This window comes from Bombina bombina, chromosome 3, assembly GCF_027579735.1.
Source record: "Bombina bombina isolate aBomBom1 chromosome 3, aBomBom1.pri, whole genome shotgun sequence".
In the NCBI taxonomy this organism is placed as follows: domain Eukaryota; kingdom Metazoa; phylum Chordata; class Amphibia; order Anura; family Bombinatoridae; genus Bombina; species Bombina bombina.
Genome location: NC_069501.1, coordinates 1,142,706,020 through 1,142,729,247, shown reverse-complemented (window position 1 = coordinate 1,142,729,247; position 23,228 = coordinate 1,142,706,020). Strand labels below are relative to the sequence as shown.

At 39.7% G+C, this 23,228-nt stretch overlaps 1 protein-coding gene across 2 annotated transcripts in view; it reads right to left on the bottom strand.

Moving 5' to 3' along the window:
* Positions 1-23,228, bottom strand: part of PSPC1 (paraspeckle component 1) — a 442,506-nt gene that overhangs the window by 133,642 nt on the left and 285,636 nt on the right. Inside the window, exon 9 of one of the 2 annotated variants that reach the window (XM_053708532.1) lies at positions 21,396-22,547. The exons of the other annotated variant lie outside the window; for it this stretch is intronic. Coding sequence (XP_053564507.1) covers positions 22,359-22,547 — 189 coding nt within the window. The 3' untranslated portion in view covers positions 21,396-22,358. Of the gene's footprint in view, positions 1-21,395; positions 22,548-23,228 lie in introns of those variants that run through there. 2 annotated transcript variants of the gene reach the window in all.

Genomic DNA, 23,228 nt, shown 5'->3' with positions numbered 1-23,228 from the left:
GATGAGAATTTAACCACCAAGGTCAGAGACTGTCTGGTGAAGTAATACAATGTTATTTGTTGAGAAAGATCTGAATTATCCCCTTTCCACTGACAAAGCATGCACAGCTGCAATGGTCTCAGTTTTAATCTTGCAAAATGAATTGAGTAGGAGGCTGCCACCTTGAGGCCAATCACCTTCATGCACTCAGCTATTGATGGGGAAGGAATTCCCTGAAGAACTCAACAAACTGACTGGAGCTTAACCCTGTGCTAATATGTCAGGAAAAAACAGAATTTATGTTTACCTGATAAATTACTTTCTCCAACGGTGTGTCCGGTCCACGGCGTCATCCTTACTTGTGGGATATTCTCTTCCCCAACAGGAAATGGCAAAGAGCCCAGCAAAGCTGGTCACATGATCCCTCCTAGGCTCCGCCTACCCCAGTCATTCGACCGACGTTAAGGAGGAATATTTGCATAGGAGAAACCATATGTTACCGTGGTGACTGTAGTTAAAGAAAATAAATTATCAGACCTGATTAAAAAAACCAGGGCGGGCCGTGGACCGGACACACCGTTGGAGAAAGTAATTTATCAGGTAAACATAAATTCTGTTTTCTCCAACATAGGTGTGTCCGGTCCACGGCGTCATCCTTACTTGTGGGAACCAATACCAAAGCTTTAGGACACGGATGAAGGGAGGGAGCAAATCAGGTCACCTAAATGGAAGGCACCACGGCTTGCAAAACCTTTCTCCCAAAAAATAGCCTCAGAAGAAGCAAAAGTATCAAATTTGTAAAATTTAGAAAAAGTGTGCAGTGAAGACCAAGTCGCTGCCTTACATATCTGATCAACAGAAGCCTCGTTCTTGAAGGCCCATGTGGAAGCCACAGCCCTAGTGGAGTGAGCTGTGATTCTTTCAGGAGGCTGCCGTCCGGCAGTCTCATAAGCCAATCGGATAATGCTTTTAATCCAGAAGGAGAGAGAGGTAGAAGTTGCTTTTTTGACCTCTCCGTTTACCAGAATAAACAACAAACAAAGACGAAGTTTGTCTGAAATCCTTAGTAGCTGCTAAGTAAAATTTGAGAGCACGAACTACATCCAAGTTGTGCAACAAACGTTCCTTCTTTGAAACTGGATTAGGACACAAAGAAGGCACAACTATCTCCTGGTTAATGTTTTTGTTAGAAACAACTTTTGGAAGAAAACCAGGTTTAGTACGCAAAACCACCTTATCTGCATGGAACACCAGATAAGGAGAAGAACACTGCAGAGCAGATAATTCTGAAACTCTTCTAGCAGAAGAAATTGCAACCAAAAACAAAACTTTCCAAGATAATAACTTAATATCAACGGAATGTAAGGGTTCAAACGGAACCCCCTGAAGAACTGAAAGAACTAGGTTGAGACTCCAAGGAGGAGTCAAAATTTTGTAAACAGGCTTGATTCTAACCAGAGCCTGAACAAAGGCTAGAACATCTGGCACAGCTGCCAGCTTTTTGTGAAGTAACACAGACAAGGCAGAAATCTGTCCCATCAAGGAACTTGCAGATAATCCTTTTTCCAATCCTTCTCGAAGGAAGGATAGACTCTTAGGAATCTTAACCTTGTCCCAAGGGAATCCTGCAGATTCACACCAACAGATATACCAAATTATGTGGTAATTTTTCTGGTTACAGGCTTTCAGGCCTGAACAAGAGTATTAATAACAGAATCTGAGAACCCTCGCTTTGATAAGATCAAGCGTTCAATCTCCAAGCAGTCAGCTGGAGTGGGTCGAACGGACCTAGAACAAGAAGGTCTCGTCTCAAAGGTAGCTTCCATGGTGGAGCCGATGACATATTCACCAGATCTGCATACCAAGTCCTGCGTGGCCACGCAGGAGCTATCAAAATCACCGACGCCCTCTCCTGATTGATCCTGGCTACCAGCCTGGGGATGAGAGGAAACGGCGGGAACACATAAGCTAGTTTGAAGGTCCAAGGTGCTACTAGTGCATCCACTAGAGCCGCCTTGGGATCCCTGGATCTGTACCCGTAGTAAGGAACTCTGAAGTTCTGACGAGAGGCCATCAGATCCATGTCTGGAATGCCCCACGGTTGAGTGACTTGGGCAAAGATTTCCGGATGGAGTTCCCACTCCCCCGGATGCAATGTCTGACGACTCAGAAAATCCGCTTCCCAATTTTCCACTCCTGGGATGTGGATAGCAGACAGGTGGCAGGAGTGAGACTCCGCCCATAGAATGATTTTGGTCACTTCTTCCATCGCTAGGGAACTCCTTGTTCCCCCCTGATGGTTGATGTATGAACTTGGCCCTCGCTAGCTGAGGCCAAGCTTTGAGAGCATTGAATATCGCTCTCAGTTCCAGAATATTTATCGGTAGAAGAGATTCTACCCGAGACCAAAGACCCTGAGCTTTCAGGGATCCCCAGACCGCGCCCCAGCCCATCAGACTGGCGTCGGTCGTGACAATGACCCACTCTGGTCTGCGGAAGGTCATCCCTTGTGACAGGTTGTCCAGGGACAGCCACCAACGGAATGAGTCTCTGGTCCTCTGATTTACTTGTATCTTCGGAGACAAGTCTGAATAGTCCCCATTCCACTGACTGAGCATGAACAGTTGTAATGGTCTTAGATGAATGCGCACAAAAGGAACTATGTCCATTGCCGCTACCATCAAACCTATCACTTCCATGCACTGCGCTATGGAAGGAAGAGGAACGGAATGAAGTATCCGACAAGAGTCTAGAAGTTTTGTTTTTCTGGCTTCTGTCAGAAAAATCCTCATTTCTAAGGAGTCTATTATAGTTCCCAAGAAGGGAACCCTCGTTGACGGAGATAGAGAACTCTTTTCCACGTTCACTTTCCATCCGTGAGATCGGAGAAAGGCCAGGACAATGTCCGTGTGAGCCTTTACTTGAGGAAGGGACGACGCTCGAATCAGAATGTCGTCCAAGTAAGGTACTACAGCAATGCCCCTTGGTCTTAGCACCGCCAGAAGGGACCCTAGTACCTATGAGAAAATCCTAGGAGCAGTGGCTAATCCGAAAGAAAACGCCACGAACTGGAAATGCTTGTCCAGGAATGCAAACCTTAGGAACCGATGATGTTCCTTGTGGATAGGAATATGTAGATACGCATCCTTGAAATCCACCTTGGTCATGAATTGACCTTCCTGGATGGAAGGAAGAAGTGTTCGAATGGTTTCCATCTTGAACGATGGAACCTTGAGAAACTTGTTCAAGATCTTGAGATCTAAGATTGGTCTGAACGTTCCCTCTTTTTTGGGAACTATGAACAGATTGGAGTAGAACCCCATCCCTTGTTCTCCTAATGGAACAGGATGAATCACTCCCATTTTTAGCAGGTCTTCTACCCAATGTAAGAATGCCTGTCTTCTTATGTGGTCTGAAGACAACTGAGACCTGTGGAACCTCCCCCTTGGAGGAAGCCCCTTGAACTCCAGAGAATAACCTTGGGAGACTATTTCTAGCGCCCAAGGATCCAGAACATCTCTTGCCCAAGCCTGAGCGAAGAGAGAGAGTCTGCCCCCCACCAGATCCGGTCCCGGATCGGGGGCCCGCATTTCATGCTGTCTTGGTAGCAGTGGCAGGTTTCCTGGCCTGCTTTCCTTTGTTCCAGCCTTGCATAGGTCTCCAGGCTGGATTGGCTTGAGAAGTATTACCTTCCTGCTTAGAGGACGTAGCCCTTGGGGCTGATCCGTTTCTGCGAAAGGGACGAAACTTAGGTTTATTTTTGGTCTTGAAAAGACCTATCCTGAGGAAGGGCGTGGCCCTTGCCCCCAGTGATATCAGAGATAATCTCTTTCAAGTCAGGGCCAAAGAGTGTTTTCCCCTTGAAAGGAATGTCAAGCAATTTGTTCTTGGAAGACGCATCCGCTGCCCAAGATTTTAACCAAAGCGCTCTGCGCCACAATAGCAAACCCAGAATTTTTTCGCCGCTAACCTAGCCAATTGCAAGGTGGCGTCTAGGGTGAAAGAATTAGCCAATTTAAGAGCACGAATTCTGTCCATAATCTCCTCATAAGAAGAAGAATTACTAATAATCGCCTTTCCTAGCTCATCAAACTAGAAACACGCGGCTGCAGTGACAGGGACAATGCATGCAATTGGTTGTAGAAGGGAACCTTGCTGAACAAACATCTTTTTTTAGCAGACCTTCTCATTTTTTATCCATAGGATCTTGGAAAGCACAACTATCTTCTATGGGTATAGTGGCGCGCTTGTGTAGAGTAGAAACCGCCCCCTCGACCTTGGGGACTGTCTGCCATCAGTCCTTTCTGGGGTCGACTATAGGAAAACAATTTTTTAAATATGGGGGGAGGTACTAAAGGTATACCGGGCCTGTCCCATTCTTTACTAACAATGTACGCCACCCGCTTGGATATAGGAAAAGCTTCGGGGGGCCCCGGGGCCTCTAAGAACTTTTCCATTTTACATAGTGGTTCTGGAATGACCAGATAATCACAATCATCCAAATTGGATAACACCTCCTTAAGCAGAGCGCGGAGATGTTCCAACTTAAATTTAAAAGTAATCACATCAGGTTCAGCTTGTTGAGAAATGTTTCCTGAATCTGAAATTTCTCCCTCAGACAAAACCTCCCTGGCCCCCTCAGACTGGTGTAGGGGCCCTTCAGAAACCATATCATCAGCGTTCTCATGCTCTACAGAATTTACTAAAACAGAGCAGTCGCGCTTTCGCTGATAAGTGGGCATATTGGCTAAAATGTTTTTGATAGAATTATCCATTACAGCCGTTAAATGTTGCATAGTAAGGAGTATTGGCGCACTAGATGTACTAGGGGCCTCCTGTATGGGCAAGACTGGTGTAGACGAAGGAGGGGATGATGCAGTACCATGCTTACTCCCCTCACTTGAGGAATCATCTTGGGCATCATTTTTACTAAATTTTTTTATGACATAAAATACATATAGTTAAATGAGAAGGAACCTTGGTTTCCCCACAGTCAGAACACAATCTATCTGGTAGTTCAGACATGTTAAACAGGCATAAACTTGATAACAAAGCACAAAAAAACGTTTTAAAATAAAACCGTTACTGTCACTTTAAATTTTAAACTAAACACACTTTATTACTGCAATTGCGAAAAAGTATGAAGGAATTGTTCAAAATTCACCAAAATTTCACCACAGTGTCTTAAAGCCTTAAAAGTATTGCACACCAAATTTGGAAGCTTTAACCCTTAAAATAACGGAACCGGAGCCGTTTTTATATTTAACCGCTTTACAGTCCCTGGAATCTGCTTTGCTGAGACCCAACCAAGCCCAAAGGGGAATACGATACCAAATGATGCCTTCAGAAAGACTTTTCTATGTATCAGAGCTCCACACACATGCAGCTGCATGCCATGCTGTCCTCAAAAACAAGTGCGCCATACCGGCGCGAAAATGAGGCTCTGACTATGATTAGGGAAAGCCCCTAAAGAATAAGGTGTCTAAAACAGTGCCTGCCGATATAATCATATCAAAATACCCAGAATAAATGATTCCTCAAGGCTAAATATGTGTTAATAATGAATCGATTTAGCCCAGAAAAAGTCTACAGTCTTAATAAGCCCTTGTGAAGCCCTTATTTACTATCTTAATAAACATGGCTTACCGGATCCCATAGGGAAAATGACAGCTTCCAGCATTACATCGTCTTGTTAGAATGTGTCATACCTCAAGCAGTAAGAGACTGCACACTGTTCCCCCAACTGAAGTTAATTGCTCTCAACAGTCCTGTGTGGAACAGCCATGGATTTTAGTTACGGTGCTAAAATCATTTTCCTCATACAAACAGAAATCTTCATCTATTTTCTGTTTCTGAGTAAATAGTACATACCAGCACTATTTTAAAATAACAAACTCTTGATTGAATAATAAAAACTACAGTTAAACACTAAAAAACTCTAAGCCATCTCCGTGGAGATGTTGCCTGTACAACGGCAAAGAGAATGACTGGGGTAGGCGGAGCCTAGGAGGGATCATGTGACCAGCTTTGCTGGGCTCTTTGCCATTTCCTGTTGGGGAAGAGAATATCCCACAAGTAAGGATGACGCCGTGGACCGGACACACCTATGTTGGAGAAATCCAAGTAACTTCTCTGTGTGAGAAATTGCTGAAGGTAAAGATAGAGCTTGAACCAAGATATCATCCAGGTATGGAGCTACCGCTATGCCCTGAAGATGAATGACAGAAAGAAGAGTTCCCAACACCTTGGTGAAGATTCTGGGAGCAGTAGCAAACTTTAAGGGAAGGGTCACAAAATGGCGATGTTTGTTTAGAAAGGCAAACCGGAGATACTGATCCAGATGAATAGTAATCTGAAGGTATGCTACCTTCAGATCTATGGTAGATATGACTTGCCCCTAAAGAAGAACCAAGGGTAATATTTATCTAATTAATACAAATAAATAAGAAGCGCTAAAAAAGCTGCTATATGGTAGAGGTATGATGAAATATCTGATGAGCAAAATGTGATATAAGTAAGTAAAAATTCACGTATTATTAAAGTGAATATATATACAATAATGTTAATATATATGCAGTGTAAATACCAGTAATACAAAACTAAAAAGTCTTAAATGAATAATATTTAATATACAAAGAACAAAATAATTAAATAAAGTACAAATAATTTTCAAAATAGAAAGACCACCGGTGGTATGACTGTTAAAAAAAACTTCAAAGACTGAAATAAAAATTCATTGAAATAATATGATATTCTCTATTCAATAAATCCGGGAGGTTATTTAAAAGTTCCAATGCTTGTAATTAGATTGTAAATTCCCACGGGAACAGGGCCCTCAAATCCCCCTGTATTTGTCTGTAAAATTTTGTGTCTTATCGTATTGTTTCTCCACTGTACTGTTATCCTTGTACCCATGGGCAGCGCTGCGGAATCTGTTGGCGCTTTATAAATAAAGAATAATAATAAAATAATAATAATGCTGTAAAAAGGTATAAAAAAAAGTTCAGTTCATAATAGAAGTTGAGCCGGATAGAACACAGTTCTTTGGAGCAAAGATAACTATTATGGGAAGGCTATGTTGAGGGATAGTTATGTGGCATACGGCACAGTGCTTGGTGCAAATAATTTCAGTTGAGATTCAAATATATCTGTGTTTCAGACTTGTAACGTTTATCAGAATTTGGCGTAAACACTAAGACTCACCCAGAATACGAAGCTATTTGCAAAGCGACTTCTCAGTGTATTTATATTACGGAGAAGCCGCTTTGCAAATAGCTTCGTATTCTGTGTGAGTCTTAGTGTTTACGCCAAATTCTGAAAACGTTACAAGTCTGAAACACAGATATATTTGAATCTCAACTGAAATTATTTGCACCAAGCACTGTGCCGTATGCCACATAACTATCCCTCAACATAGCCTTCCCATAATAGAGTTATCTTTGCTCCAAAGAACTGTGTTCTATCCGGCTCAACTTCTATTATGAACTGAACTTTTTTTATACCTTTTTACAGCATTAGAACTTTTAAATAACCTCCCGGATTTATTGAATAGAGAATATCATTATTTCAATGAATTTTTATTTAAGTTTTTGAAGTTTTTTTTTTAACAGTCATACCACCGGTGGTCTTTCTATTTTGAAAATTATTTGTACTTTATTTATTTAATTCTTTCGTTCTTTGTATATTAAATATTATTCATTTAAGACTTTCTAGTTTTGTATTACTGGTATTTACACTGCATATATATTAACCTTATTGTATAAATATTCACTTTAATAATACGTGAATTTTCACTTACTTATATCACATTTTGCTCATCAGATATTTCATCATACCTCTACCATATAGCAGCTTTTTTAGCACTCAATATTTATTTGTATTAATTTTGTATCTTGGGTGTAATTTGGAACTACTCCCGTACTTTAAGGTAGCCACCTGTGCTATATATAGGCCCTTTTATTTACTATATAATATTGATCTAATTGTCTCCATCTTGAAATATGGTACTCCCAGAAATTTGTTAAAGGTTTTTAAGTCCATTGTTATGAAAAAGAAGGAACCTTTTGTCTAATATTGAACAGGTTTGAATAAAATCCTTTTTCTTGATGCTTTAATGGAATTGGTTTGATGACACCCATGTCCTCAAAAAAATTCACACTGTAGAAAGGCCACTCTCTTCTCTGGCCTTTTTGAAATAGGAGACAGAATAAACCTTACTTTTGGAGGTCTAGACCTGAACCAGATTCTGTACCCCTGACAGACAATGCCTATGACCCAGGGATCCTGAACCAAAAGTTTACAAACCTCTTTAAACAGACTAAGTCTGCCCCCTACCAGAGTTGAGTCTGATCAGGGTCGTACCTACAACTGGTTTTAGAATCAGAGGAAGACTTCTTGTGCTGTTTGGAATTCTTCAAACAGGATTCGGATCCCAAGTATTCTTTTGCAAAATTGACTTCTGGGATACAGCAGACCTCGGATTCTTGTTTTGGCAAAAGGGACGAAAAAGACCACCAGGTATCCCCTTCAGTCTGGTCTCTTTATTCTGAGGTAAGAAAGCATCCTTGCTCCCTGTTAACATTAGAAATAATGGAATCCAAACATGGGCCAAATAAAGTTTTATCCTTAAAGGCCAAAGTTTAAAGTCTGGATTTAGAAAACATGTCCACCAACCAAGACTTAAGCCAAAGTGCTCTGCGAGACAGTACTGCCAAAGCCATATTCTTGGCATTGATACGGACAATCTGAATAATGGGATCACATATAAATTAAGTAACCCTCAAGTTTCCTATCCATGGGATCTTTAAAGGACATACAGTCCTCTAAATGGATATTTGTTCTATTAGCCAGAGTGGAAATTTCCCCATCCACCTTAGGGATAGTACCCCATAACTCCACGCTGGTCTCGGCAATAGGAAAAAGCTTTTTTGACATTTGCAGCTGGATTAAACAGTACACACGGGTTGCCCCATTCCTTGGTAATAATCTCATTAATTTAGGAAGGTACTGGAAAAGTCTCAGGGGAGCGAGATCTAATTGTGATATAAACTCCGGTACTACCAATAGAGCGTCTTACTGCCTCGTGACTAGGATGCTGTAACCAGAGGCAGATAACATAATTCCAATAAATCTCCCAATTTATATAAGATGATTGTCGCTCTTCTAACATTAGGATGCCAGAAACCAAATAAGTTGAGAGAGAAATTGCTACTGGACTGCTACTGAAACCCAAATATTTTTCTTTCATGATTGTAGCCACCAATCAGCAAGCACTACCAAGAGTTCTGAACCAAAAATGGGCTGGCTCCTAAGCTTACATTCTTGCTTTTTTTCCCCAAATAAAAAAATACCAAGATAATGAAGAAAAATTGATAGGAGTACATTAGAAAGTTACTTAAAATTGCATGCTTTATCTGAATCCTGATAGAAAAAAAAAAGTTGTTTTTCATATTCCTTTAATACTTGTTATATAGAGAAGAGAAAATTAAATTATAATTTAATGTAGAGTTTAACCCCTTAATGACCCCAGGACTTTTCCATTTTCTGTCCGTTTGGGACCAAAGCTATTTTTACATTTTTGCGGTGTTTGTGTTTAGCTGTAATTTTCCTCTTACTAATTTACTGTACCCACACATATTATATACCATTTTTCTCGCCATTAAATGGACTTTCAAAAGATACCATTATTTTCATCATATCTTATAATTTGCTATAAAAAAATACAAAATATGATGAAAACATGGAAAAAACAGAATTTATGTTTACCTGATAAATTACTTTCTCCAACGGTGTGTCCGGTCCACGGCGTCATCCTTACTTGTGGGATATTCTCTTCCCCAACAGGAAATGGCAAAGAGCCCAGCAAAGCTGGTCACATGATCCCTCCTAGGCTCCGCCTACCCCAGTCATTCGACCGACGTTAAGGAGGAATATTAGCATAGGAGAAACCATATGGTACCGTGGTGACTGTAGTTAAAGAAAATAAATTATCAGACCTGATTAAAAAAAAAAACAGGGCGGGCCGTGGACCGGACACACCGTTGGATAAAGTAATTTATCAGGTAAACATAAATTCTGTTTTCTCCAACATAGGTGTGTCCGGTCCACGGCGTCATCCTTACTTGTGGGAACCAATACCAAAGCTTTAGGACACGGATGAAGGGAGGGAGCAAATCAGGTCACCTAAATGGAAGGCACCACGGCTTGCAAAACCTTTCTCCCAAAAATAGCCTCAGAAGAAGCAAAAGTATCAAACTTGTAAAATTTGGTAAAAGTGTGCAGTGAAGACCAAGTCGCTGCTTTACATATCTGGTCAACAGAAGCCTCGTTCTTGAAGGCCCATGTGGAAGCCACAGCCCTAGTGGAATGAGCTGTGATTCTTTCGGGAGGCTGCCGTCCGGCAGTCTCGTAAGCCAATCTGATGATGCTTTTAATCCAAAAAGAGAAAGAGGTAGAAGTTGCTTTTTGACCTCTCCTTTTACCGGAATAAACAACAAACAAGGAAGATGTTTGTCTAAAATCCTTTGTAGCATCTAAATAGAATTTTAGAGCGCGAACAACATCCAAATTGTGCAACAAACGTTCCTTCTTTGAAACTGGTTTCGGACACAGAGAAGGTACGATAATCTCCTGGTTAATGTTTTTGTTAGAAACAACTTTTGGAAGAAAACCAGGTTAGTACGTAAAACCACCTTATCTGCATGGAACACCAGATAAGGAGGAGAACACTGCAGAGCAGATAATTCTGAAACTCTTCTAGCAGAAGAAATTGCAACCAAAAACAAAACTTTCCAAGATAATAACTTAATATCAACGGAATGTAAGGGTTCAAACGGAACCCCCTGAAGAACTGAAAGAACTAAATTGAGACTCCAAGGAGGAGTCAAAGGTTTGTAAACAGGCTTAATTCTAACCAGAGCCTGAACAAAGGCTTGAACATCTGGCACAGCTGCCAGCTTTTTGTGAAGTAACACAGACAAGGCAGAAATCTGTCCCTTCAGGGAACTTGCAGATAATCCTTTTTCCAATCCTTCTTGAAGGAAGGATAGAATCTTAGGAATCTTAACCTTATCCCAAGGGAATCCTTTAGATTCACACCAACAGATATATTTTTTCCAAATTTTGTGGTAAATCTTTCTAGTTACAGGCTTTCTGGCCTGAACAAGAGTATCGATAACAGAATCTGAGAACCCTCGCTTCGATAAGATCAAGCGTTCAATCTCCAAGCAGTCAGCTGGAGTGAAACCAGGTTCGGATGTTCGAACGGACCCTGAACAAGAAGGTCTCGTTTCAAAGGTAGCTTCCAAGGTGGAGCCGATGACATATTCACCAGATCTGCATACCAAGTCCTGCGTGGCCACGCAGGAGCTATCAAGATCACCGACGCCCTCTCCTGATTGATCCTGGCTACCAGCCTGGGGATGAGAGGAAACGGCGGGAACACATAAGCTAGTTTGAAGGTCCAAGGTGCTACTAGTGCATCCACTAGAGCCGCCTTGGGATCCCTGGATCTGGACCCGTAGCAAGGAACTTTGAAGTTCTGCCGAGAGGCCATCAGATCCATGTCTGGAATGCCCCACAGCTGAGTGACTTGGGCAAAGATTTCCGGATGGAGTTCCCACTCCCCCGGATGCAATGTCTGACGACTCAGAAAATCCGCTTCCCAATTTTCCACTCCTGGGATGTGGATAGCGGACAGGTGGCAGGAGTGAGACTCCGCCCATAGAATGATTTTGGTCACTTCTTCCATCGCTAGGGAACTCCTTGTTCCCCCCTGATGGTTGATGTACGCAACAGTTGTCATGTTGTCTGATTGAAACCGTATGAACTTGGCCCTCGCAAGCTGAGGCCAAGCCTTGAGAGCATTGAATATCGCTCTCAGTTCCAGAATATTTATCGGTAGAAGAGATTCTTCCCGAGACCAAAGACCCTGAGCTTTCAGGGATCCCCAGACCGCGCCCCAGCCCATCAGACTGGCGTCGGTCGTGACAATGACCCACTCTGGTCTGCGGAATGTCATCCCTTGTGACAGGTTGTCCAGGGACAGCCACCAACGGAGTGAGTCTCTGGTCCTCTGATTTACTTGTATCTTCGGAGACAAGTCTGTATAATCCCCATTCCACTGACTGAGCATGCACAGTTGTAATGGTCTTAGATGAATGCGCGCAAAAGGAACTATGTCCATTGCCGCTACCATCAACCCGATCACTTCCATGCACTGAGCTATGGAAGGAAGAGGAACGGAATGAAGTATCCGACAAGAGTCTAGAAGCTTTGTTTTTCTGGCCTCTGTCAGAAATATCCTCATTTCTAAGGAGTCTATTATTGTTCCCAAGAAGGGAACCCTTGTTGACGGAGATAGAGAACTCTTTTCCACGTTCACTTTCCATCCGTGAGATCTGAGAAAGGCCAGGACTATGTCCGTGTGAGCCTTTGCTTGAGGAAGGGACGACGCTTGAATCAGAATGTCGTCCAAGTAAGGTACTACAGCAATGCCCCTTGGTCTTAGCACAGCTAGAAGGGACCCTAGTACCTTTGTGAAAATCCTTGGAGCAGTGGCTAATCCGAAAGGAAGCGCCACGAACTGGTAATGTTTGTCCAGGAATGCGAACCTTAGGAACCGATGATGTTCCTTGTGGATAGGAATATGTAGATACGCATCCTTTAAATCCACCGTGGTCATGAATTGACCTTCCTGGATGGAAGGAAGAATAGTTCGAATGGTTTCCATCTTGAACGATGGAACCTTGAGAAACTTGTTTAAGATCTTGAGATCTAAGATTGGTCTGAACGTTCCCTCTTTTTTGGGAACTATGAACAGATTGGAGTAGAACCCCATCCCTTGTTCTCTTAATGGAACAGGATGAATCACTCCCATTTTTAACAGGTCTTCTACACAATGTAAGAATGCCTGTCTTTTTATGTGGTCTGAAGACAACTGAGACCTGTGGAACCTCCCCCTTGGGGGAAGCCCCTTGAATTCCAGAAGATAACCTTGGGAGACTATTTCTAGTGCCCAAGGATCCAGAACATCTCTTGCCCAAGCCTGAGCGAAGAGAGAGAGTCTGCCCCCCACCAGATCCGGTCCCGGATCGGGGGCCAACATTTCATGCTGTCTTGGTAGCAGTGGCAGGTTTCTTGGCCTGTTTTCCCTTGTTCCAGCCTTGCATTGGTCTCCAAGCTGGCTTGGCTTGAGAAGTATTACCCTCTTGCTTAGAGGACGTAGCACTTTGGGCTGGTCCGTTTCTACGAAAGGGACGAAAATTAGGTTTATTTTTTGCCTTGAAAGGCCGATCCTGAGGAAGGGCGTGGCCCTTACCCCCAGTGATATCAGAGATAATCTCTTTCAAGTCAGGGCCAAACAGCGTTTTCCCCTTGAAAGGAATGTTAAGTAGCTTGTTCTTGGAAGACGCATCAGCCGACCAAGATTTCAACCAAAGCGCTCTGCGCGCCACAATAGCAAACCCAGAATTCTTAGCCGCTAACCTAGCCAATTGCAAAGTGGCGTCTAGGGTAAAAGAATTAGCCAATTTGAGAGCATTGATTCTGTCCATAATCTCCTCATAAGGAGGAGAATCACTATCGACCGCCTTTATCAGCTCATCGAACCAGAAACATGCGGCTGTAGCGACAGGGACAACGCATGAAATTGGTTGTAGAAGGTAACCCTGCTGAACAAACATCTTTTTAAGCAAACCTTCTAATTTTTTATCCATAGGATCTTTGAAAGCACAACTATCCTCTATGGGTATAGTGGTGCGTTTGTTTAAAGTGGAAACCGCTCCCTCGACCTTGGGGACTGTCTGCCATAAGTCCTTTCTGGGGTCGACCATAGGAAACAATTTTTTAAATATGGGGGGAGGGACGAAAGGAATACCGGGCCTTTCCCATTCTTTATTAACAATGTCCGCCACCCGCTTGGGTATAGGAAAAGCTTCTGGGAGCCCCGGCACCTCTAGGAACTTGTCCATTTTACATAGTTTCTCTGGGATGACCAACTTGTCACAATCATCCAGAGTGGATAATACCTCCTTAAGCAGAATGCGGAGATGTTCCAACTTAAATTTAAATGTAATCACATCAGGTTCAGCTTGTTGAGAAATGTTCCCTGAATCAGTAATTTCTCCCTCAGACAAAACCTCCCTGGCCCCATCAGACTGGGTTAGGGGCCCTTCAGAAACATTATTATTAGCGTCGTCATGCTCTTCAGTATCTAAAACAGAGCAGTCGCGCTTACGCTGATAAGTGTTCATTTTGGCTAAAATGTTTTTGACAGAATTGTCCATTACAGCCGTTAATTGTTGCATAGTAAGGAGTATTGGCGCGCTAGATGTACTAGGGGCCTCCTGAGTGGGCAAGACTCGTGTAGACGAAGGAGGGAATGATGCAGTACCATGCTTACTCCCCTCACTTGAGGAATCATCTTGGGCATCATTGTCATTGTCACATAAATCACATTTATTTAAATGAATAGGAATTCTGGCTTCCCCACATTCAGAACACAGTCTATCTGGTAGTTCAGACATGTTAAACAGGCATAAACTTGATAACAAAGTACAAAAAACGTTTTAAAATAAAACCGTTACTGTCACTTTAAATTTTAAACTGAACACACTTTATTACTGCAATTGCGAAAAAACATGAAGGAATTGTTCAAAATTCACCAAATTTTCACCACAGTGTCTTAAAGCCTTAAAAGTATTGCACACCAAATTTGGAAGCTTTAACCCTTAAAATAACGGAACCGGAGCCGTTTTGAACTTTAACCCCTTTACAGTCCCTGGTATCTGCTTTGCTGAGACCCAACCAAGCCCAAAGGGGAATACGATACCAAATGACGCCTTCAGAAAGTCTTTTCTAAGTATCAGAGCTCCTCTCACATGCGACTGCATGCCATGCCTCTCAAAAACAAGTGCGCAACACCGGCGCGAAAATGAGGCTCTGCCTATGCTTTGGGAAAGCCCCTAAAGAATAAGGTGTCTAAATCAGTGCCTGCCGATATTATTATATCAAAATACCCAAATAAAATGATTCCTCAAGGCTAAATATGTGTTGAAAATGAATCGATTTAGCCCAGAAAAAGTCTACAGTCTTAATAAGCCCATGTGAAGCCCTTATTTACGATCGTAATAAACATGGCTTACCGGATCCCATAGGGAAAATGACAGCTTCCAGCATTACATCGTCTTGTTAGAATGTGTCATACCTCAAGCAGCAAGAGACTGCTCACTGTTCCCCCAACTGAAGTTAATTGCTCTCAACAGTCCTGTGTGGAACAGCCATGGATTTTAGTGACGGTTGCTAAAATCATTTTCCTCATACAAACAGAAATCTTCATCTCTTTTCTGTTTCTGAGTAAATAGTACATACCAGCACTATTTCAAAATAACAAACTCTTGATTGAATAATAAAAACTACAGTTAAACACTAAAAAACTCTAAGCCATCTCCGTGGAGATGTTGCCTGTACAACGGCAAAGAGAATGACTGGGGTAGGCGGAGCCTAGGAGGGATCATGTGACCAGCTTTGCTGGGCTCTTTGCCATTTCCTGTTGGGGAAGAGAATATCCCACAAGTAAGGATGACGCCGTGGACCGGACACACCTATGTTGGAGAAAAACACATTTTTTCTAACTTAGGACAAAATTTAGAAACTATTTAGCATGGGTGTTTTTTGGTGGTTGTAGATGTGTAATAGATTTTGGGGGTCAGAGTTTAGAAATACCCAATGATTACATGTTCTTTGCTTTTTTTTTGCAAGTTATAGGGCAATAAATACAAGTAGCACTTTGCTATTTCCAAACCACTTTTTTTCAAAATTAGCGCTAGTTACATTGGAACACTGATATCTTTCAGGAATCCCTAAATATCCCTTGACATGTATATATATTTTTTTAGAAGACATCCCAAAGTATTGATCTAGGCCCATTTTGGTATATTTCATGGCACCATTTCACCACCAAATGCGATAAAAAAATAAAAAAAAATGTTCACTTTTTCAAAAGTTTGTGAAAAAGTGATTTTTTTTTTTTAATCGCATTTGGTTTCTCACTGAAATTATTTACAAACAATTTATGCAATTATGGCATAAATGGTTGTAAATGCTTCTCTGGGATCCCCTTTGTTCATAAATAGTAGACATATATGGCTTTGCTTTTTGGTAATTAGAAGGCTGCTAAATGCCACTGCTCACCACACGTGTATTATGCCCAGCAGTGAAGGGGTTAATTAGGGAGCATGTAGGGAGCTTCTAGGGTTAATTTTAGCTTTAGTGTAGTAGACAACCCCAAGTATTGATCTACGCCCATTTTGGTATATTTCATGCCGCCATTTCACCGCCAAAAGCGATCAAATTAAAAAAAACTTAATTTTTTCACAATTTTAGGTTTCTCACTAAAATTATTTACAAACAGCTTGTGCAATTATGGCACAAATGGTTGTAAATGCTTCTCTGGGATCCCCTTTGTTTAGAAATAGCAGACATATATGGCTTTGGCATTGCTTTTTGGTAACTAGAAGGCCGCTAAATGCCGCTGTGCACCACATGTGTATTATGCCTAGCAGTGAAGGGGTTAATTAGGGAGTTTGTAGGATTAATTTTAAGCTTTAGTGCAGTGTAGTAGACAACCAAAAGTATTGATCTAGGCCCATTTTGGTATATTTCATGCCACCATTTCACCGCCAAAAGCGATCAAATAAAAAAAAAAATTGTTCACTTTTTCACAAACTTTAGGTTTCTCACTGAAATTATTTACAAACAGCTTGTGCAATTATGGCACAAATCATTGTAAATGATTCTCTGGGATCCCCTCTGTTGAGAAACAGCAGATATATATGACTTTGGCGTTGCTTTTTGGTCATTAAAAGGCCACTAAATGCTGCTGCGCATCACACGTGTATTATGGCTAGCAGTGAAGGGGTTAATTAGGTAGTTTGTAGGCAGCTTGCAGGGTTAATTTTAGCTTTAGAGTAGAGATCAGCCTCCCACCTGAAACATCACACCCCCTGATCCCTCCCAAACCGCTCCCTTCCCTCCCCCACAATTGTCCCCGCAATCTTAAGTACTGGCAGAAAGTCTGCCAGTACTAAAATAAAAGGTATCTTTGAATTTTATTTATTTAGCATATTTACATATGCTGCTGTGTAGGATCCCCCCTTAGCCCCCAACCTCCCTGATCCCCCCCAAAACAACTCTTTAACCCCCCCTCTGCCTTATTGGGGGCCAAAAAATGTTTTTTTATTTTTTTTTCTCTGTAGTGTAGCTTCCCCCCCCCACAGACCAACCCCCCACCCCCTGACTGATCTTATTTTACAGTCTATCCCCCCACTCTTTTTCCCACTTTTAACACAAATTTTTCTGTAGTGTAGGGGTTCCCACCCGATCCCTCCCCGTGCACGCGCCTGCCTCCCTCGCACGCCCCCGGCCATCCCCGCCCTCCTCCACATCACAAGGCCCATCGATGGCCGTCACCCGCCTCCCACACCGGCTCCCACCCACCAACGATACCGGCCATCGTTGTCCGGTGCAGAGAGGGCCACAGAGTGGCTCTCTCTGCATCGGATGGCTAAAACGTTTTATTGCAGGATGCCTCAATATCAAGGCATCACTGCAATAACCGGAAAGCAGCTGGAAGCGAGCAGGATCGCTTCCAGCTGCTTTCCAGACCGAGGACATGCAGGGTACGTCTTTGGTCGTTAACTGTATTTTTTTTGAGGACGTACCCTGCACGTCCTCGGTCATTAAGCGGTTAAACTGCATGATTTTTTTTTAATTTTTTTTTTTACAGATTAAGTTCGTTTTGGCAGTCTAGACTGTTGAACTCAAAGTTTTGCTAGTAGGAAGAAGTAAACTCAAAGATGTTGAGTGTGGCATTAAACATTTAATGAACTACTACTGGTCCACCTACTTACTTGTGAATAGCAAAATGTTAAGATGCGCAAATCTCCAATTTTTTTTTTTTTTAAATCATCTTAACAGCTCATACATGGTCATGACTTGTGGCGCTATGGTTGACTGTGGTTTCAGTAGACAAGCGTATTGGATCTCTCAGAATCATTTGGCCTGCATAGTAGATGTAAGCAGCTAACACACACAATTTTTTTTTCACCCCTGCATACTGAATGGTGTCTAACAAAAGTTTCTAATCTTGTTTTACATGCTAAACCAGTACAGTAGCATGCTTTTCCACCAATATTACTGGGATATACATATCTATGATCATAGAGAAGTATTTAAATAATAAATCCTTTCAATCTTATGAATGAACACTAAAGATGTTAACATAACTTTTTAAATTTAAAATGTGAACGCTATTTAAATAGATTTGATACTGTTGGGAAGCATCAGCTTACATGATAAATATATATATATATATATATACACACACACCACAGCTTTACTGATGAAGCACCTTATACGCTCCAATCTCATGGCTGGAATTAACTGCTTATTTTTCAGAACATGTTCTACAAGGCTCAGATACTTCTTTACAGGTGTCGTAGGAACTTTTCAAATAGGCCACAAACATAATTAAGTTGTGAGGATATTTTTGATCAGTTGGTTGTAGCATCTCTAGAGCATAGATCGCCACTGGGTCATCCTTCAGACTCTGTCGACCATAAGAGAGCATCTAACCGGCACTGTACTTTTACTACTACTACTATTTAACTAAGTCTAAATTTTACTTGCAGCAATCAATCAGTACCAACAGTTTGCTATCATGACTGTAACCACATCACAACAGCAAATTTCACATAGCCCCGCCAAAAGATCTTGTTGCTTGTGTAGATACAGTTTAGGTAATACAAAGTGTTAAAATAATTTGAGCTATCTTTTCCAGCTCAAATGTGTCTAAAATGTTGTGTAGCTGCTCTACTCTTAATTTGCTAATGTATAGTGCTGATATAATGCAAGGCTTTTTGCATATATATGCATATATATGTATATATATATATATATATATATATATATATATATATATATATATATATATATATATATATATATACACATTAAAGGGACAGTCAACACCAGAATTTTTGTTTTAAAAGATAGATAATCCCTTTATTACCCATTCCCCAGTTTTGCACAGCCAACACGGTTATATAAATATACTTTTTAGCTCTGTGATTAACTTGTATCTAAGCATCTTCTGACAGCCCCCTGATCACATGACATTTTATTTATTATCTATTGACTTTCATATTAGCCAATTAGTGCAGTGTCTGCCACAATCCACGGGCGTGCTCACAATGTTATCTATAGGGTTTACCTGAACTAGCTCCCCCTGCTGTGAAAAGCAAATACAAAAACATGTGATTAGAGGCGGCCTTCAAGGGCTTAGAAATTATCATATGAGCCTTCCTAGGTCTAACTTTCAACTAATAATACTAAAAGAACAAAGCAAAATTGGTGATAAAAGTAAATTGGAAAGTTGTTTACATGCCCTATTTGAAAGATGAAAGGTTTTTTTGGACTTGACTGTCCCTTTAAGTTTATAAATTGTTCTTATAATTATCATATTACTTGATCTATCAGTTGGGTTCAGATACTGTTGCAGTAATTATTCATACTTTCATCCAGCATGAGTCAATTTAAAATTTGTCTCGTAGGCTTAAGACAACACAAAGCATCCTGAATCAGACAGAGATGAGGTTTGCACACTTCATTTCAATGTTGAGACCAATATTAAATATGCTACTTGTTTGTTTCTCAGCTGTGTAAAACAGTAATCAATTATTCCCCCCATCATTGTGTTAGAAGTAACCATGCATATTTTCCCTCTGGTTTAAAACAGGTCTATAATGCAACCAATACAACTAAAACTCAGCTGCAGAAATTCTTTAGATTCACAAAATAATATAAAACTTCACAATTTCTATTTTAATCAATCATAATATCTAGGGTTTTAATTAATTTCTTGAGTATTTCCATGGCAATAACTTGTCTAACAAACCACTAAAATATTTGATTTGTAATAAAAGATATGCTTACTTTAAAAGACATTAAATACTTTTAATTACTTTATTACAAATACAAATTGCACTTCACTCTCTGGGGCCAGTGTGGAAAAAAATTGCAGAAAAGAACGGCAATATAAATAAGTGCATTCCAAACTTGTTCCACTATCCATAAACTTTAATGGGGAATTACATTTTCAGTTTAAAGGGACAGTTTAGTATAAATGAGACTGATTTTTCAGATAGGACTTAATTTTAATCAGCTTTGCAATTTACTTTTATCATCAAATTTGCTTTTTTCTCTTGGTATTCTTAGTTTAAACTAAGCATAGGTAGGCTCATATGCTAATTTCTAAGCCTTTGAGGGCTGCCTCTTATCACATGCTTTTTAAATCTCTTTTCAACACAAAGAGACAAAGTACACATGGGCCATATAGATAACACTGTGTTCAGGCACAGGGAGTTATTTAAGATTTAGCAGAAAACAATGCTAAATTTAAGACAATAGATAATAAACAGTCACAGTCATGTGATCAGGGGGCTGGAAGAAGGTTTCTAGATACAAGGTAATCACAAAGGTAAAAAGTATATTAATATAACTGTGTTGGTTATGCAAAACTGGGGAATGGGTAATAAAGGAATTATCTATCTTTTAAAACAATAACAATTCTATGGTAGACTGTTCCTTTAACCATCTTTGACTAGTCAATGAGACCAGTGCCATAAAAGTCGTATACAGATGGAATAGCAACACCAATTTTAAAGAGGCATAAAACCTCAAATTATTCAGATAGTGTTCATTAAAAAAAAAAATCCAGTTTGCTTCTATTATCAAATCTTCTTTGTATCCTCTGTTGAAAAGCAGGTAGAAGGGAGTAGAAGAGTGCACGTGACTGTAGCAATATATGGCAAGAGTTTTGTTTAGTCATGTATTTTTATCTTATCACAAATACCCCTCTCTCTGTACCCAACGCTACAGAATATTGCGGCGCTATACAAATATACAATGATGATAATAATACAGTAATACATTTGCAAGAATTTTAGGTGGCAGCAGCTTTTCCAGTCATGTACTGTAAGTGTGCACACTACATACATAGGTATCTATTTAACAAACAATACAATGAGAACAGTCAATTTGACAATAAAGTGGAAACTTTAAACATTGTATGCTGTCAGAACCGCAAAAAATAAATACATATGTTGGGTTTTAATGCCATTTAACAACATAACTGAAGAAGAGATGCATGGGTCCCCTAAATGGCACAATACATCTGATTGATACATATATAAATTCTGAGTGTGCTCTGTATGTTAATTGATTATAATTGATAGTATCTCATTTACGCGTGCACACAAAATATATATAACCACACATACACATCTTTCATTTTTAAGTGTTATTACTGTCAACTCAGCAAAACAGGCTGTGAAAGCAAGCTATAAATACACTTGAAAGGCGTAGCAAGTAGGATTTTACTTCACAACTTCAAAATGACATTAAAAGTTTGTAAAAAGAAAAAAAAAAGCTGATTACTTTATTTTGATATAAATGATGGCATACATATATTAGTTAACTGTTAAACAATATTAAATTCCTAATCAAGACAAGGGAATTGGTACAATAAATCACTAGGTGTTTCTATTCAAAAGGAAATTAAGATTGGAAAAAGGCTACAAGGTATAATATAATAAACAATAAAAGAAAAATGATAAAATATGTTTTTAAACTAGAATATAACAGTACATATCACATATGGTTTATTTTACAGTGTTTTGTTCCATTCTTCCTATTAGCAATCTGAGGTATGCACTAATTAACTACAAGTTGTACAGCAAAAACAAAAACCTCATTAAAATAACAGGTCAAATAAAAGATTAGGATCCAGTAAATAACTTTAATTTGCCTATGAGAAAATAAAAAAATTGCTTCCTGCCCACATTCCTCTGCAATTGAGTACAGTTATACAGAGATGCACAGATTAGAAGCTGCAGTAACAAAGTTCCCAGAATTCTTTGAATCTAGAAGTATACATTGGTTATTAAAAGGTCTTAAAACAGATTTTTGACAGTAATTGTGAAATATATTTGATGTGAGGTATAAATTAATTTGTAAAGTCTATGCACAACTCCTACCTCTAAAATTTGCTTTACACATTTGATTCTTTTATTTTATAGCATCAAAACGTAGTTTTACAGCACTATCACAAATTCATCATTTAAAGCACAGTAACAGTCAACTGTCACAATGAAGCATGTTACATATTACATATTGAACAAGTACACAAAAGTTTAAAATTACTTAAGCAAAGACTAAAACACTGCAAAACAATGGCTCCCGATAAAGATTAAAAACTTAAAAGGCATTCCACTGGAATTTTTCTGTAACCGAACATGTTTTACACAATATGGAATGGCGAACTAATACCGGCGTCGTTTGTTAGATCCTTCAAACATTCCCCCTTGATTTCCTCTACCAAAGCCACCAGGTCCACCACCTCCAACTGCATTAACATCACCCATTGTTGGCTGAGCAGCTTCAGTTCCTGCTCTGTTAACCATGGGGGACGTCATTTGTGATGGAGATGCTTGTGGGAATCTATCATTGCGCTAAAATTTGCATTTGTTCAATACACAGTCCATTAAGAATAAGAATTGGCAAGATAATTGGTAAAGATCACAACACGCAGTCATGAAGTTCAGAAGACAGTCCGGAAGCCGCATCATACATGAAGGAAAGAAAGGAGCAATTTCATTAGTTTTTAAACTAGAAAGAGGAATTTCTGACCTTGCACAAATACTTGTATAAAAAAATTAACAAAAACATTTGAATGAATATATATATATATATATATATATATATATATATATATATATATATATATATATATATATATATATATATATATAAAATTATATATATATAGAACCTAATATTTTTAGCATAACTACAAACCTCCGATTAATTTTTTTAAATTAAAATCTTGCACATGTTCTCTAGTTATTTAACTATACTTCTAAATGGTGCATAAATTAAGTTGAAAACAAAACAAAAATCTTAGCAGACATGTTTCTTTCTAATTTGAAAAAAAAAAAAAAATAATAGAAAATGCATGCTCTGCAAAAACGTTTCTTCTACCAATAACATTATTTAAAATATAAATAAATATACTGTGTGTATATATATATATATATATATATATATATACACATACATACACACACACACACACATATATGTAATAGTTAAAAATTAAACAAAAAGCATACCGAAAATAGCAACATTAAAAC